Source organism: Pseudoliparis swirei, chromosome 13 (genome assembly GCF_029220125.1).
Source record: "Pseudoliparis swirei isolate HS2019 ecotype Mariana Trench chromosome 13, NWPU_hadal_v1, whole genome shotgun sequence".
Taxonomy (NCBI): Eukaryota; Metazoa; Chordata; class Actinopteri; order Perciformes; family Liparidae; genus Pseudoliparis; species Pseudoliparis swirei.
In genome coordinates, this window is record NC_079400.1 from 10,909,401 (window position 1) to 10,927,264 (window position 17,864).

General features: G+C 42.0%; 1 protein-coding gene across 1 annotated transcript in view; it reads right to left on the reverse strand.

Annotated features, from left to right (window-relative positions):
- The window catches only part of skap1 (src kinase associated phosphoprotein 1), a 31,972-nt gene extending 16,785 nt beyond the window's left edge, over positions 1 to 15,187 (reverse strand). The window contains exons 1-4 of the mRNA XM_056430292.1: positions 15,097 to 15,187; positions 13,760 to 13,865; positions 13,158 to 13,186; positions 12,865 to 12,981 (exon numbers count right to left, since the gene is read on the reverse strand). Coding sequence (XP_056286267.1) covers positions 12,865 to 12,981; positions 13,158 to 13,186; positions 13,760 to 13,865; positions 15,097 to 15,136 — 292 coding nt within the window. The 5' untranslated portion in view covers positions 15,137 to 15,187. The remainder of the gene's footprint in view (positions 1 to 12,864; positions 12,982 to 13,157; positions 13,187 to 13,759; positions 13,866 to 15,096) is intronic.
- Positions 15,188 to 17,864: the final 2,677 nt, after the last annotated feature.

A 17,864-nucleotide genomic window follows, 5' to 3' on the forward strand; every position in this document is an offset into this window, starting at 1 on the left:
AGTGAAGCCAATGCTGAAGCGTCTTCAACTTGCATTTTCTCTCCTGACCACCAGGGGGAGACTCCTCTGGTTGTATAGAAGTCTATAATAATAATAACTCTACTTTTTTTATTTTTTTATTCCCTCAGCAAACATTGAACAAATTAGTTTACACTACCATTCAAAAGTTTGGGGTCACTTAGAAATGTCTTTATTTTTCAAAGAAAAGCACTGTTTTTTCAATAAAGATAACATTGTTAATGTGGTAAATGACTATTCTAGGTGGAAACGTCTGGTTTCTAATGAAATATCTCCATAGGTGTCTAGAGGCCCATTTCCATCAACTATCACTCCAGTGTTCTCATGGTACATTGTGTTTGCTAATCGCCTTAGAAGACTAATATCTGATTAGAAAACCCTTGTGCAATTATGTTAGCACAGCTGAAAACAGTTATGCTGGTGATATAAGCTATACAACTGGCCTTCCTTTGAGCTTGAAGTTTGAAGAACAAAATTAATACTTCAAATATTAATCATTATTTCTAACCTTGTCAATGTCTTGACTATATTTTCTATTCAATTTTCAATTCATTTAATAAATAAAAGTGAGTTTTCATGGAAGACACGAAATTGTCTGGATGACCCCAAACTTTTGAACGGTAGTTTATGTCTCAGTCTCTAGTTTCAAGTCTTCTTCAATACAGCGTGATGTTTATTAAGTAAATGATGGTCCATTTAGAATCAGGGGACGGGGGCGGGGTTATCGTGTGATTGACAGGTCTCTACGAGAGACGTTTGCGGTGTCTTTACAGCGATATCGATCATCCACAGTCCAAATATGGTCACTTCCTGTACACTTCAAAAAGGAAATATGGTGAACTCAAGGTCTCAAAGTGTCCACAACCCAACGGGTGACGTCCCGACGACGACCTTCTTACTTCTTTACAGTGTTTGATCTCACACACGGCTGTCGGAAGCATTACAATGTGAGAGAGAGACAACCGGGAACGTTGTCCAGTACTCACACACTATTTAACTCAACCACTCAACCACCAGGATGCCTCGAGCGGAGGAGGTTCTTAACCAGCTGCTCCATGTTTAAGTTAGTTTCAAAGTTCTTTTAAGACGTCAGTTTGTTTGACCAGTTTTCTAGCCTTTCGCCATTAGAGGGGATCTAGTCAAATTGACCTCAGGTCTGCCTCGAGGGTCATCTTCCGCCCCGTGTTTCAACAGGGGTACCGGGCTTTTCCATGTGTCAAAAGCAAAGCACAGCTTCCCTGAATTCATTACTCAACAGGCATTAGCCTTGCATGGGATGACAAAAGCAAAGGGAGAGCAGGAACCGCCTTTTTAGTCTGAAACACGGGAACAATGTAAAGATAATTTACACTAGCCAGTGTGACACCCCGTTCGAGCCCCTGATGACAAGGGGAATGCCTCGAGTCCATCCCTCTCAGAAAGGACCCGTTTAACCACTGGGAAAAACCAAACATGTCATCCCACATCTGGGTCCTCTGGTTTAAACAAAGAGTGCCCCCCCCTCAACATAGACAAACAGGAACCTCTCTCTCATTCATAAAAATCAGCAACATGAAAATGCAGTGTTTGTTTTGAGCCTCTTCTCAGGAGGTTTTGTCTCAATAACTTAAATCTAGAGAGGAGCAAAATAAAGCTGATTTGTGCGTGTGTGTGTGTGTGTGTGTGTGGTTGGCTAACATTCCGGAGATTTAAGTTCACAACAATCCAGCCCGTGATCCCATAACCCCGCACCACTTCAACCCGTGGGCCTGACGGATGAGCGGGTCGTTCCAGAGCAGAGCCCCAGACACCTCGCGGCACTAACACGCTCACATATCATCAGCCTGCCTTTGTGGATGGACTGACCGGTGACACTATAAATACAGAGGTGCTAAGGACTGTTTTGTCAAAGAGAACCTGATTCAGTACATCATAACAAACAGCGGTCATTATGCTCCCCCCACCTCATCTATCCGCCGGCAGTCCGTCCATTTTTTTCCTCCGGCCTGCTTCCCTGTTGCGGCCCACTTCTAATCCCCTCATCCGTCTGCCTCCCTCGCTCTTCATTTATCTCAAAGGTCGAGTCCGTCTAATAGACGAGGAGGTACAACGTCAACACGGGGATCGTTTTGATCCGCTCGAGTCAATAAACATTATACATTCATGCGTGTTTAACACTTTTACCGCCGCGTGAGCTGACCTTCCTTCACTGTCCTGCTTTCGTACACGATCTCGAACAAGGGTACGACTTTCGTGGAAATAACAAACAGGGAGACGTGGACACAATAGTTCTGGATTCTTCCACAAGGTCGCAGCACAGCCTGGAAGCATTGCGCCTGCTCGGTGCTGCTCGCTCAAGTCCCCGATCCCACCCTGATCAGGAGCAGACTCTTGATTGGTCCTGAGTTAACCATTCCTCCTTTAATGAAAATCACACACTAACACCTCTTTGGGACCCGTGCAGCTTTAAGTGGAAAATCAAGAAGTAATGTTATTTGAAAATGTGTAATTAAGGGCGTTAAAAACACCCCAACAACCATCATGGTGTTTGAGTTTTGAGTTTGACTACAGGCACGGAGAGACACATTAATGCATCTCATTAAGGCCTCATCAAAATCGCAGACAGACGGCACTCTTTCATAAAAATCATAAATTGCGTTATCAATTATTCAGGGCAATGCCACGACTTCATTTTCATCACTTTTGCATTTTTAATTAGCACCATCCACAGCTTTTGTATTGACATTAATTTGATGGCAATTTATTGATATTTCAGCGTAACCTATTTAGCTAGAGTGCAATTACCAACAAAGAGAAGCAGATAGATGCGGCGTTAAGAGGTGCGTCCCAAAGCTTTTGTAAATCAAGGTGAGGAGTTGCTGCAGGCTGCACTAACTGAATCTAACTGCTCTCGGTGGCCATCAGCGAGAAAAAGATGTGAGTCGCCCCATTTCCAAATTAAAGGGAATAATCAATAGAAATTGACCGAAGATTTGTGTTTAATTGATCCTGACAAAAGGGGAATTTACATAAGCGAGCTGACCTGGGTGCTGATAAGTGCTCTCGTTCTGTTGCCTCTCTGAACTTGTTTTAAACTCGAAGGGTGGGGGGGGGGGGGGGTACACAACAATGCATCTGAGCTGCCAGCGGTTTGCCACCGCCTCAATCTCTCATTTGGTTATTCACACTCTCTCAGCATGGTGTTATGAGCTCAGCAGTTGATCCCGCAAGAAAAGGCTGATTTATGTGAGCATGACCAGAGGGAGTTAATGTATTCTCTCATTAAAATCCACTTTAGTTAGGCTGAAAGTCAATCAAAGGCTGGATAGAGACTGAACCAAAGTGATGGGAAATGGTCGGGTGGGAGGACTAATACGTTACATTAGATCTAACGGTGGTCGTAATGCAACAAAGATGTTGTGAAAACACAGAAATGCCCCGACGATGATGATGGGAGCTGCCGAGGACGGGAAGTGAGCGAACGCTTTAGTGTCTTCTCCGTGAGCCGGTAGGAAGGCGGGGAGCAGCGACAGCACCGGCAGGGGAACATGCACCTCCAGAGGGGTTGAGCCGCGGTTGAATCCCCATGTAGAAACATCCAAGACAGCCAGTTACATGGAGACAGTGAGATGAGGGAGGAAATAAAGAGCTTCATTGGAATAAAAAGAAGCTTTTCCTTACGTTCTTCATTTGCCACTTTTTTATGCTTTGAAAATGTTGTCTATAAATATGAATTACCTAAAGGTCATGCTGTTGTATGCTAATATAAAATAACATACGACACATGTGGAAGATGTCTGGCTGTATTTATGATGGTTGGAAGGACATGGAAATAGGAATCCTATCTCTATCTTTCTCTGTCCATCAATGTCTCTCATCTCCAGTATACTTGAACATGTCTGGAACATTGTTGTTGTTTTTGTGTGAATGCATCCTTAGTCTTCACATGAAGTTGATATTTATGTGTTTCTTTGTGCTTGTAAGATTATACTGTACATTTGTAATGTTTGGTCTCATCAGTTATACGTCATGAGTGCTGTATACGTCTGTTCGATAACAGCTGTTATTGGGCTACTTATCGTTGATGTTATATTTCACGCCATGTGCTTTGGTGGTTTTATGTCTGCTTTGCGGTTGCAGCTAACAATAGTCTATAAAATGTCGTTGAATAGTGAACACATTAGGTAGGTCCATAACAGTGAGTTGGCATATTCAGACAGCTTTGTTTGTTTTGTCCAACCAACAGTTCAAAATGCAAAGATATTAACTTTGTAGATAATAATATAAAAATAAATAATAAAAACAAGCTAAGAAGGTGTTTTTGTTGCCACAATTTCTTGAAAATGCTTTCAATGATAATTCTTTGTATCCACTCGGTAATACATTGACTAATTGTTTCAGCTCTACACTTTTTTGTTGTTGTCATGCCTGTTTTTTTGTTTCTTTTTATCTGTTACACCATCTTGCCCTAAGTCTAACGGTGGACATGATACTAAATCTGGCTAATTTAAATCACACCAATGTTATTTTTATGTCTGCTGTCCCTCGTGGAGGAAAAACACAAAATACTGCCAGCAAACATCTCAGAACTACGCCACACATCGGCTAACACCGGTCGCTCTACCGGATCAATACTCAGTGTTTAGGGGCGTGCAGACGAGGTGACCCCTCTCTCAACGCAGGTAGAAATCAAAATCAGCGAGTTATCATATGTTTTCTCTCTCCGGTGCTTAGTCCTCGGACTACTTGAGCGCGGGGGGGCTCACACTGAGAGGTATCGCATTGAATGCAGCATCAGGGGGCAGGACCTGACCCCCACGTGAACTCTGCTGATGAGGTGAAACAGAAGGCAGAGAGAACCCCCCCCTCGGCCCTGAGGGGGCTACAGGGAGGAATGCTGCTGACTCTACAGACGGAACGAGAGAGAGAGCGCAATCCTCTTCGATACTGTCCTTGATGAGGAAAAAGGATTCACTCAGTGCACCTTCACCCGCCCGGCGCTCAATCTGCGCCCAGGCCAGAACTAAATTGATACATTTTTCCTCATTAAAGCAGGAGGCCTTTGTGGCGCGTCCCTCCAGCGAGGCGGCCAAACAGACGGGAGGAGAGAGACTGAGAGGCACTGAGGTTAAGGGCAGAATGTCGTCCCTGCCCTCCTCTCCTCCCCGTGATTTGATTAGGACCTCAGTCATCGATTCATAAACCGTGTTTAGAACCTCCTAATGCATGTGTTTGAAGCTGAGACAACATGCAGTGCTTTATATCAGGCCGCATGAAGCTTGTATCCTCGTCTAATAATGTTAAATGGGACCCGGGAATTTATGCAGGAGGGATTAAGGATTTTTTGGGGGGGGGGATCAAGGATGACTATCGGGTTAAACAAAAAGATCTCTGACTCCAGATAAAAGCTTTACGACTGAACGAAGGATGAAAACATTAATATACGCAGAGATGATCAGGTAAATATTTGATATCGCAGATTTAGATTCCAGTAACTCAGTTCTCTTGCAACTTTCATGCAGTGCAGAGATTTGTCTCTTTTATTGTCTAACGCAGTCCGTTACGCTCGATGCAATTTGGAAGAAAAAATTATAAATACATTTCTGTGCCTCTTTTGCAGAATTAGATGTCAAGTCACTCTCGGCTCCGTTTGGCTCGTATTCCCACCTTCAAACACACAAGGCCGGCCACAGTGAAGACACTAAGGGGCTAAATTTACTATGTGACATCGGCTTCCCCCTGGGCAGCCATAAGCAGAGTATACAGCGACCCTGAATTTCCCTTTTCTAGATTTACTACCACTATTCAAATGCTTAACTGCAGATACAATGATCCTCTAATCGCTGGGGATGGTTTTCAGCTGCTTCACTGTCAGAGACCCACAAAAAAAGAAAGAAAAGAAACAGTAGTAAGAATATAAATACCAACAATGGAGGAGTTTGGGCCCACAGGAGAGTCTCCGTATCTGTGATAAAAACGGGATATAACACAATCAACGCCAGAGCCTGGAGGGAAAAGCACTCGGAGAAAATCGACACACTCGCTCTCTGAATGTACAGTTATTGCAACTTTAAAATGCTTCTGTTATTTCCACTAAAATGCTTTAAATATAATACCAGCAATAATGGTAAGTTAGTATGTTTCACGAGAGCCGTGTTATTGCAGTGTGCTTTCTGAGCAATATCTCATGCCTATTACCTTTTTGATATAATTGGTCTTACTTTATAGTCACCGCTGTTACATATTATGGCAATAAACAATTATATGATGCTATCATTCTTCGACACCTTTCATAAATCACCAGCAAGTCCAATGGGCAACAGGTGTTTCAGAGAAATTATTCTGTCCAGGAAAATAGAGCAAAACGCTCAACGGAATTGAGACTTCTGAAGTAGGTGGTTTCGTTTAAAATAAGAATATTATTATTTTTGTTTTGTTATTATGTTATTTTTATTTTAAGGACACGGTGATGTTTTTAATTATTATGATTCATATAAATAATCATAAATAACATAATACAAACGACAGGTATTGTTAATAAATCATAAAAAGGTGATTTATTTCCATTAAATGGCACCAAAAATTCTTTGGGGGGGGCTCTAAATGTTGCGCTCCATACTGTGGTATATTGACTGTATTTAAACACAACTCTCATTCAGTCTGAAGAAATATGAGTAATGGATGTTTAATTACTTCATCTGGCCTTTTGGAACAATTTAGAAAATGTTACAATTCTGTTTTTGCATGTTTTCCTATTATTTAACAGGAAATTTGGATGATTTTGAGAAAGCTGCAATTAAATAGATATAGTATTAAGAGTATTAACTTACTTCAAAGTCACAAATATTATATTAATTTTTGTAACCAGTTGAAATTTACACACAAGTAAGATACTAATTGAGAAAAACAAAAGATATTCCAATATCATTTATTTTGTATAATTTAGAAACTATAATTTATGACCTTTTTCCATTGGTTTAAAAATCATGAATAAAGTCTTTGTTGGAGTGTTTCATTCAGAGGAACGAGTTAACAACTTCTATGACAGTAACTGCAGCGGAAGTGATTAAACCCTGATTTTATGACCAAATACAAATCAACTCATCAAAAAATATAACATAATACAAACAATATTCTAATTATTTAAGGAATGTTTGCATCTTTTTTGCATTCACTGAACATTTTTAATTTAGTAAAATAGACTGACGTAATAAATTTAAAAATAAATAATATATCCATTTACTTAAAGTTGCCTCTTTAACTCTTTTCACATTACGAAGGAAATTATATCAGAATTGTTTTGTTAGAATATAACGAATTACAGTTTTTTTTACTGCAAGACAGTATGAAGAGTACACTGTTTTTGGCTGGCCTCTGATTCTATTTATTTGAGATAAACCAACTTCTAGCCACTACAAATCAATATATATACATAAATATATATATATATATATTGTAGATACAGATTTTTCCGACAGCGTACAAGCCCTCGGCAGCCCTGTCCCACTTGGCACGCACACACACACATAATGTTGACTACTTCCAGCCGAGCGGAGATCCCGGCGTAAAGAGGGATGCATCCTCAACATCCTCAAATAACTCCACAAGGGCATGTAAATGACCTCAAAGTGCTACATTACAGCAACAATTAAACAGAGGGATCCCAGAGGCATCGGGAGCCGTCGTGTCACTGTCTGTGTACAGGCTAACACATCTCTCCCATCTCCATTTATTTCCCTAAGAAATCAGCGGGGGCCACCTGGGCTTGGCATCGAAACTTCATTCATCTCCAGGAATGGATTCCAGTGGAGGGCAAAATCAAATTCTCATTTGCAAGGGGAGAAAGAGAGGGAGTGAATGCAGGAGGTACCTGGGAACGCTAACCTCTGGGTGAACCCGCCGCATCTGATAGTTTTGCAATTTGTCTGTGACATTGACAGCTCTGGGGGAGATTAGGAGCCACCCTGCCCCAGCTTCCCCACTTTGCATTCTGCCTATGTGCCTCTTTACAGATGGACTGCTGCACATTTCACTTTGCCTGTTTTCCCTGGGTTTCAACAACGGCTACACCAGAGGCAACCAAGGGATGTAATTATATGCAATGCAACAATAAAACAAAGCAAATGAGGGGAGTGCTGCATCAGAGGGGCTTAAAAAAAAAAAAAAGAACGAGAGGATGCAAAAAACAAAAAAAAAGCGACATGGTGTGGCTTTCGGTGGTGGGGGTGAAGCCGGAGAAGAGAGTGATGGATGCCCTTCGGTTAAATACGTCCAAATCCCCCCTTCAAGCCGCTCTCTTCTTGCCAGGCAGCGTGAGTGAGTGTGCAAGAGAGAGTATACAAGATTAATAGTGTAAACAGCGAGGGAGAGAGGGAAAGAAAGGCAGCAGGGAAAGAGAGAAAGAAAAGACTATCAGCATCTGCAGCAGCACAGTAGCCCTCGGGGAATAGTGTGAACTTTTGAACCCTGGTGGCGAGCAGTCGCAGCGATGCACAGAGCCTGCTCCTGCCTCGTAATGTGTGTGTGCGTGTGCTTGTGCCTGTGTGTGTGTGTGTTTCTAGAAAAGCATACAGGCTTCAACACAGAGAGAAAGAGAGCGAGAGAGAGAGAGAGGAAAGGAAAAGGGGAGTGAGGGAGAACGAGGAAGGTCATTAACATATTCCTCGCTTCCTAAACGAGCTGCCGCTATCCAAATGTCAAGAAATCCATACGCCGATGAACGCCACGATAAATCCATCTCTACTTGGCAGATAGATACAGTAGATGGCTATCAGAGAAACTCCAAAGAAACTTCCTGACTGATGGGCGTTCTGTGAAGGGAAGGCCCATAACTCACACAACTCTGGACTGGAGTGCAGACAGGTCGCAGGTTGGTCGCGCAAGAGGTCAGAGGTCAAGAGTTCAGTGCGTGGGCAGACACAGCATGACCACAAACCTGCGAAAAGGTCATCTAAGCAGAGCTGGAATACTGTCCAGGTGCTGCATGCCATTGAGGAAAATAAATGTGATAAATGATACGGAGTCAAATCAGACGTGTTTCAACATTTTTGTGCCTTTAATGTGATTTTCTTCCTCCGTGGAGCACCCAGACAACACGCTCTTTCTCCGTGACTTGATTTGCCTTCAAAAACACAGACAGTGATTAACCCTCTAATGGAGCACCGATCCGTCAGCTGGCAACGTATTTTTTTCCGCCCATCTCACCAGCCAAGAGGCCCGGGCATGCACCCTCGAAAGCACTTCACTTTATACAGCTTTTCAAAGCTGCAGCCAAAATGACAAAAATGTAGATTTAATATTCTATTTACCAGCGCTGCGTAATAATGTTGTTACTGTGCATTGGCTCCTCATATTCAAATGAGAAATATGCAACAGAGAGGCATACATTCAAATTGGTTATCCTACTGCATTCTATTGCAAATAATTGGTTTTGGAAATTGGGTCGGCAAAGTAATCACTGACAGGAGTCGCATTCCTGCATTCTTTAAATAGGCTCGTACAACAGAACGCACACACCTTCAGCGCCGGTACTATTAACTGATTAATGACCATGAATTAATCAGCAACTGTTTTGATCATTGATTAAACATTTAGGTCATGTTACTGGTGGAGATGCCAAATATTCCCTAGTTCTCAAAATGTAAGAAAATGCTTTTCTTTGTCCTAAATCTGCAAATGTTTGGGTCGAGAGTCAAGACAGAAGCAATGTGAAGAACTCTCCATTCACATGTCGGTAATTGTGACATTTCTCACTATATTCAGACATTTTAATGACCGAATGGTGAATTGATTAATCAAAAAAACAATTAAAATAATCATTACTTGCAGCCCCACCTGCCCGTATGGCAAATTAAATGATCTCCAAGACCTTTCTTATGAATCTGAAGTATTAGATAACATATGCCAGGTTATATACAGTGACACAAACAGAGTCACGTGAAATGAGTCAGGCAGAACTCAACATGCACAGGTTCTGTGACGAAATTAGACATCCACACCTGATCAGAACAGACTATACGTTGCACCATAATAGAATCACAGCGATCACAAAGAAGACGAGGGAGACGCATCAAGGAGCGTCATCTTTTTCCCGCACGCCTCCCGAAACAAAGCACTTTCATGCGGTGCTCTGTCATCGCTGCAGCTTCCAAGCAAACATCCCCGAGTGCCCAGCGGCGCTCCACCAATCAAAGGAAAACAAACAGGCCATTCCAACTTCGTAAACTTGACCTGCAAACAGCATGACAGGGCATAAAGCCCCAGATCTACAGCTGTCTCCTGGGGTCTATATATATATATATATATATATATATATATATATATATATGTGTGTTAAAGGAGAATACACACCGGACGGATATAACATAATTGTCAATGTATGCTAAATGTATTGGAATGGCAGTCGGAGAGAGAGAGAGAGAGGTGGAGGGTGGTAGAGGGTGCAGACGAGGCTGGGGTGAGGCTGCATGCGCGGTCAGGTCACCGGTACGGTCGGCGGGTGAAACTCAGTTCACATTACCATGCAGACACCCGGGCTAACAATGGAGGCTCCATCTGTTCCCGTCAGCCATTACAAATCTGGTGTCACCCAGTCCGCTGAAGACAACAGGCCACCGCGTCTAATCAAACGGCACAGGCTCCTCCTGCGCGTAGAAAAGCAGCCCTCGACTTCACACTCACTCACTCTCTGGTTATGGGACAGAGAGCAGCGAAACGCAGGCAGTCGATTACCACGGATAATACATTCTCAGAGTCACAAAGTCCCTTTTGTGTACAGTAGCCTCAAATGAAATGATACAATTAAATTTGAGAGGGGGGGGGGCTACTCGATTTTCTACCTTCTCCTTAAAGACAAATGCTTTTTTCTCTAAAAAACACAAAATTACCTTTCATTTTTGCAAACAAAGGTGATGATTTTTGCTTTTAAAGGAATAAAAGAACATTCAGACCGTCACCATGGATGATTGGTCCTCCTAAAAAAAAATGCGACTGATTTCATTAAGTGGTCATGCCATTATTTTCCACAAACACTCCCTCTTCCATTGAAAGCCGACCGCCCGGCAGAGAAGCGTGAGCCTTTTCTTTCCACTGGCTGTGAGCAGAGAATGAACTATGAACTCCACATGCCCTTTTTAGTGAGGACACAGGCCATTCACGACACCACAGCAATAAAGAGACTCAGAAGCTGTGAGGTGGGAACGTGTCTTACAGAATCAAATGTTATGATTATTGATCCATTAATAAAATGTGTTTTTGTGTGTTTTGTTTAGCGTGGCGAGACGTTTGATATTCAAAATGCAGATGAAAGAAAAAAGAAGATTTTGGAAGTGCTACATAATCGGCTATTTCTCACATTTAACGCCAACAACGGCGCGACACAATGTTCGAGCTTTAACAAATATCGCATCCACGGTTTTGGTTGGCCGTGTTATTGTTATGGCCTGAAGGGAATTTTCTAAAGCTTTTTATTGTTTGAATCTGTTTGTTTCGCCAATGAAATCTCACCTTGTTTAATCTGAAATGAACAATTCAAAAAAATGAATTATCATTGTCTTGTGGTCTGTCTTCCCACCATCTGCCGTGATTTGTTCACTCTATTTTTCCAGAGTTGCAAAGAGAGCTGGCAGTTACTCTTCTGTTGACAGAGGACCGAAGAGTTCATTAAGACATTTCCAAAAGAAGAGATTCTTCTTTTTTTTGTTGCTACATCCAGCTGGCATTGCCTATTTTTTTTTCTGATTGGGAAGTTCCACACGATTCCAGCTTCACCTCAGGAAAGAAGCTGAAAAAAAGAAAGCACCGGGCATAGATGGGCACCTGAGGCTGCCGGGTCAATAAATGCCCACCTGCGGCATTTCACGTCAAGGGCTATTAGCTGGCACATAGAGTCAAAAATACAAAAAGTCTGAATGGGAAGGGGAGGGCAAGTCCAAGAGGGGAAGATAAAGAGAAAGATTGATAAAGGGAGAGAGGGATGGAACACACATGGCCCCTCAGGTACAGTGTTGTATTTCAAACCCGGTTGTGAAAGAATAGAGGGGCTCGAGGTCAATCAATCACGGCATTAGCCTGCAGCTACAAAGCCTCCTCTCTGTGTGGCCTGCCTCCCACAGTCCACACGCACAGCTCAAGGGGACGGATCGGGAGCCGAGGATCCGCCACTGGAGGGAGCTCTAGGTCCCCAATCCGGCCTCTGTGAACTCACCGGGGCCCCCACTTCTTTTTCCTCCAGAATCAGGCAACCTACCTGCCTCCGCTGGCTCCAGGAGGAGGAGTCACTGATGGAGCCAGGCAGAGAGGTAGGAGGCCAGTGAAAGGGTGGGGGGGATTCACAGATGTGGTCTGCAACAATATACAGCAGAAGGGATCGACTGTGCTTCCTGTGGCGAGGTGTAGGTGTGCCAGCGAGGACGGCGAGAGTAGCTTATTAAAACTGCATTTGGTTAGTTTTCTCAGAGGAATACTGCATCGTCTCCTGACACCCGCTCCCCCTTCTTTACCTTTGCCTTTGTTGGTGCAGCATTCCTCGCAGCCTTTTCGGCATGTTCGCACAGATAATATAGACGTCTGCGTTCCCTTGTTAGGGGAAATATTTCCCTCTAGTGTCCTTAATTGAAGTAGATTGTATGAAATATTTATGAGTAAACTAGATTAATGTGTGATGCTCAAATTAAATAGTGTTGTCTTTTTTTTTTACATATAATGTTTTGAAGAAAAAGCCATCAGTGCTGCTTTGCCGCATTTAGAAATGGGCCTTTTTGAGCTCAGATATCTGCACTGCGCAAATAGCCTACGATCTCTCTCTCTCTAACACACACACACTTATACACACACAGGGAATCAGAATCAGGACTATTGTTAACTCACACTCAGGGGCTCCATCATCCTGGTAGTCAGAGGCTACTGAGGCGTCGTCCGATGGGGCAGAGCGACCTAGACTGGAACTGCGGTTGTCATCAGAACCGTCCTCGTCCCTAAAGTTTGCTGAATGCGTGCGTGTGTGTGTGTGGAACGGAGAAACACAAAAACATCATAAATAAATAATGTGTTCACTTAATTCTATCAGAGTATGTTTTAAAACATGCATACGGACATAAACTCACAGCTGAAACTACTATGTGAGCCGTATGTGATAAGAAATTCTGGGTAATTTCACTTACATGGGGGGAAGGGGAATTCTTGAGGGTTTCTGTCAAGGAAAAAATCAGAATAAGCATATTATATCAAAACCGTTTGCGCTGAATTGCAAAGCTTTCTGAGCAGTCAGACAGCTCAGCAACAGCATCGCTTCAGCCAACGTTTCTTGCACGGAAGACCACAAAACCACGAGTTTTCTATACGAGAGCATGCGTCTCTTATCATGCAGTGCAGGAAGCTGTTTTCCGGAGTGATCTATCACACTTTTCATGCAAGAGTTTCCTCTCGGGGCGGGTGGGGAGGGGTCATGGACTGTTCATCATGTACGTGATATTAAATTAAGATTTAATTATCCTGATCAAAACAGATTATTCGATGAGATGTTTAAACACTTTTAGCAACAATAAACAGGAAGTCTTGAAGGTGACACCATTAGACTAAATGAGTTCCTTCAAATGTAATTTTGCAAACTGTGTTTAAAGCAATTACAGCAACAATTAGGATTATTGTGTGGTATTAACCGCAAAAGTTCAATAATGGTTGCCATGAAATGACATTTTGAGACTCGATTGGTAAAGCGTTCCTAAACACTGATGTGACGCTGCTTCCGGAGGTGGACTCCTACCTGACGTGGACGACCCTGAAGTTGTTCAGTAAGACCTTCCGCGTCTGTTGGGTATTTTCACCGAGCGCCTCGTCTTGAAGGATCTCTGATACAAACAGCTCACAGTCTGAAGACGAACAGAACATGCTATTAATGTGGCATTCATGGCGTGTTTCCTCCCTCCAAGGACACAATTCTGAAGGATTCAGAATGCAGAGTAATACTTTGTACGATCATGTTTATAATGTTTACGAGGGACAGAAAGCTCTCTGTTTGCTCAAATTATGTACGAAGATAAAATCCCATAATTAGGAGACACAGATCACACTTCAATGAGTCCTCAGGTCACTAAATATCATGACTGTGGAGTATTAAAGTCAAAATACTAGTCTTAAAACGTTTTTGTCTTTCTCAATACAGCAGACGGGCACAACATGAACACCTGTACAATACGAGGCATTCCAACACGACAACCTGGCAGTTATCATCACGACTCCTTTCTACGTATATTTGAGCCTTTAACGTTAAATCCGCCTCAAGGTAGAAAGAGTATGGCTTCTTGTTTTGGTGTCCACTGCCTGAACTGAACATAGCATTCAAACGGAAACATATAAAACCCGGGCGGTTGGTGGTTTGTGGTTGTTTCTACAATGATGACTTATGACTAAAATATTCAGGCCGTTAATAGTTTTACCCCCACATTGCCTTTTCACGGCCTAAAAGCATAATTTACTCTCTGTGTGAATGAAACGCAAAAGACAAAGAGAAGTAAGACATTACACTTTCAAATGTCTGTAGAACGGATGAAGTCATGATTATTATGTTCTTTCACTGCGGTATTAAACTGTAAACTGGATCATAGTAATGTACAGTAAGTCATCGTAATGTTACCCAGCAAGGCAGGACCCTAGTTTGTAAAACTGGTTGGCCGACATCACGTATCTGATTCCCTTTCTTTATGTCCTCCCATGTTACACAAATGGACTGACACATGTAAATGTTCTCCCAAAGGCCCCGTTTGCTGGCAGCAGTAGGCCTACATGCAAATGTAGTCAAATACTGTTCAGTTTATAATCCGAGTGTGGAGAAATATGTTTTTTATGTTCTAGTTTTTGTTTGTGCAACTAGAAGTAACAGCGGTGTGTGAGGATTTTCTGAGCAATAAAATAAAGAATAAAAAGAAAGTACTTAGGTTTAGCTTTGCTTAACTGTCCGTGTGTTCTCAACTCAACCAGTAGAATCAAATCATGTGTACATTTTAAATGTAATTGTTGTAAAAAATACAGTTTCAATCTTATTTAAATCACAGGATTGAAAGAGGAAAAACGATTATTGACAGTTAAAAATAAAGACATTACCATCCAAAAGCCGCCTAATGTCAAGTGGTATTGTTCCCATCCCAAACTTTCACCTGTCCAACTCCAGACACTTTGGTTTGCTGACTTTTCCCCTTTTTTTCCGCACCTTCACTCTTTGGTTAGTATTCCACAAGGCAGCCTATGTGCACGCAGACTGATACAGCTCCGTGCCAAAAAGAAGAACCTGGCACAGCCTTGCATCCAACCACCTGTGTGCTCTTGTTCTGAAACCTGACTTCCGCGCACGCGTCTAGATTTGCACAAAATGGGGTGGTGCAGGTGCACGGATGACAACTTCCTTTTGCACTCTCGTTTCTCAGTCGAGGGCTGATGACAAGGTTTGACATGGAGAAAGCCCCTCTGCCTGACCTACATCAACGCTGTCGAAAAGAAGAGCCTGAATGGGCCCCATAATACTGTACATTGGCTACATTTAGGTGTGAATACACATATCTGCATGCAGGTGTTTGTGGTGAATTAAGAAATGATCAACTTGAAAGACAAATATTTTTGGAAACTTTGTTTGCTGCTGAGAAAACATGTATCTCTCTTTTGATGCTTTAAAGATGTGACGATTGGCCCCATAATTAAATGGAAATAGATAAAAAGAAGGCAAAGGATTTTGGTTTGCATGACTAGCCAACTAATATATTCCTGTGTCAACATTTTTACATGTCCAGTTACATTTAGAAGCGCTTAAAAATATGCACACAGAAAATTCCTCTCAGTCATACCGTCAACTCTTTATGATCTGGAATCACATGTCCAGGTTGGCGAGCATCTGGAGTCCTTGAGCAAGGCAGTGAATCCCTGACATCCACCTCCAGATGCAACGCTCTGCTGCTGATCCTCTGCAGCCTGACATCCCTGCAAAGAAGTGGGAAGACCAAACAGATAATTTCCCCACAGGGATCAATAACATACCACATTATATTGAAGAAGAAAAAAATGTGTCAGCTAAATTGGACCCCTTAGGTATTTCTTCCAATTGAAAAAAAATAAGTATTTAGATCTTCAAAAGTGTTATTGAAAGGTCACAATCAAAAACTGCACCCAGCAGCACAGAAGCCTTGAGATGCCTGCGTCCCAGATACGTCATTACTGTTACCATAAGCATAGGGGTCATATTGTTCTTTATGGCTCCAGTATGCTCGCTTTGTACACCCAAGTCCAGTCCATGTTCAAGGTCCTTATCAAAGTAGTTTTTTTTTATACTGTATGTTTTTTGTTTTGTTTTTCAGCCTAAAAAAGAGAATGGAGAGGTTTGTACAGAATGTCCCAGAATGTGTGGTGAAACAAATGTCAATCTATCTGTGTTTGAAATTAATGATACAGTACTCATATAGCCACAAATACAACACGTGTATTACACGAATGTGACTGAACGTTGTGGAAGTAATGTTTTACAAGCTATTATCATTTCCCTCATATTGGTTAACTGTTATATATATTTCAAGCAGTTTGTAATATTTAAATGTAAGTACGTTTGTCTGTTTGTTTGATAAATGTCCGCTATCTTTGTTCGTCATCTCTGCATCGCCAGGTTCGTGGACTTCATCCGACTGGACCTGTGTGGCGGTTTAACAGGCGACCCCGTTAACTGGTGAATTTCACGTATAGCCGTCCTCGTGAATGCCGCTTGGTTACATTTGGGAATGAAGTGTCAACCCCTCTCAAACACTAAATAATGTATCCTATACAAATTAAACAATGCGATGTTCACGAGGGCAGCTTCGTGTTTTATATCTGTAGCTAACTACTACAAAAATGGACGCGTTGGTTCAAATTCGCGAGTGAACACGGTCGCTTCTTAAACCGTAACACCTGCTAATCAGCAATGACTGTTGGCCCAGAAATGTTATCTTATCGATATTATTCTTATTTTGAACTCACCGTGTAAGTTTCCTATTGTCTATTTGAGTGCTAAGCTGAACCGGTCTGCCATTAAAACAAAATGTAATAACGGTTGATTTGTGCAAACTGCTGTCCGTTAAAGGTTGGACGCTAGTTTAACGTTAACCCACCGGGTCTCTGAAGGCAGCCAACGTCACTCCTCTCAAGTCATTATTTCAAAGTAAGTTCATATTTACCACATGACGACATTAGTTTGTGAGAGTACGCTAAATGTACACTAGCTAGCTAGCTAAATAAGTGTCTCCTTTCTGCTGCGTTCAGGTACTCGTATCGTCCCAATCGTCTGATCGAGTTGTAAAATCGTAAATCACAATTTTTTTTAAATGTACTACTTTGTTCTACATCTTACTGTAATTAAGTAAGTTCATATTTACCACTTGATGTCACACAAAGGTTGAAAGGAGTTTGTGTGTTTTCTTTAAAGTGGCTTCAAAATACGTTTATCCTTTATGCTGCATTCAAGTACTTATATCGTCCCAATCGGCTTATGAAGTTGTACAATCGTAAATCACAGTTGTAATTGTTTATTTTGTTGTACATTTACGACGTTTTTCTTCGACGCTGAAAAAGCTGAGGTGGTGCGTTCGGTTCCAATTATGAAAACAAGGAAATCATGGTTTCAACGGCGTTAGCGTCCTTTTGCCGACTCTAGTAAAGGCAAAGCTATCTTTAATAATTAAAAAGACATATAGTTCTATAGTTAAGAAGTTAAAGTTTAGTTTAACACAAGTCAATCAACTGAAAACATTGTGCCATATTTTGTTATCGATATTTGAAGTTGATTTCTACAGAAAACAATTGCGTTAAAAACGTTTCCCCACGACCATTCTACTCATATCGTCCCATTCTTCTAA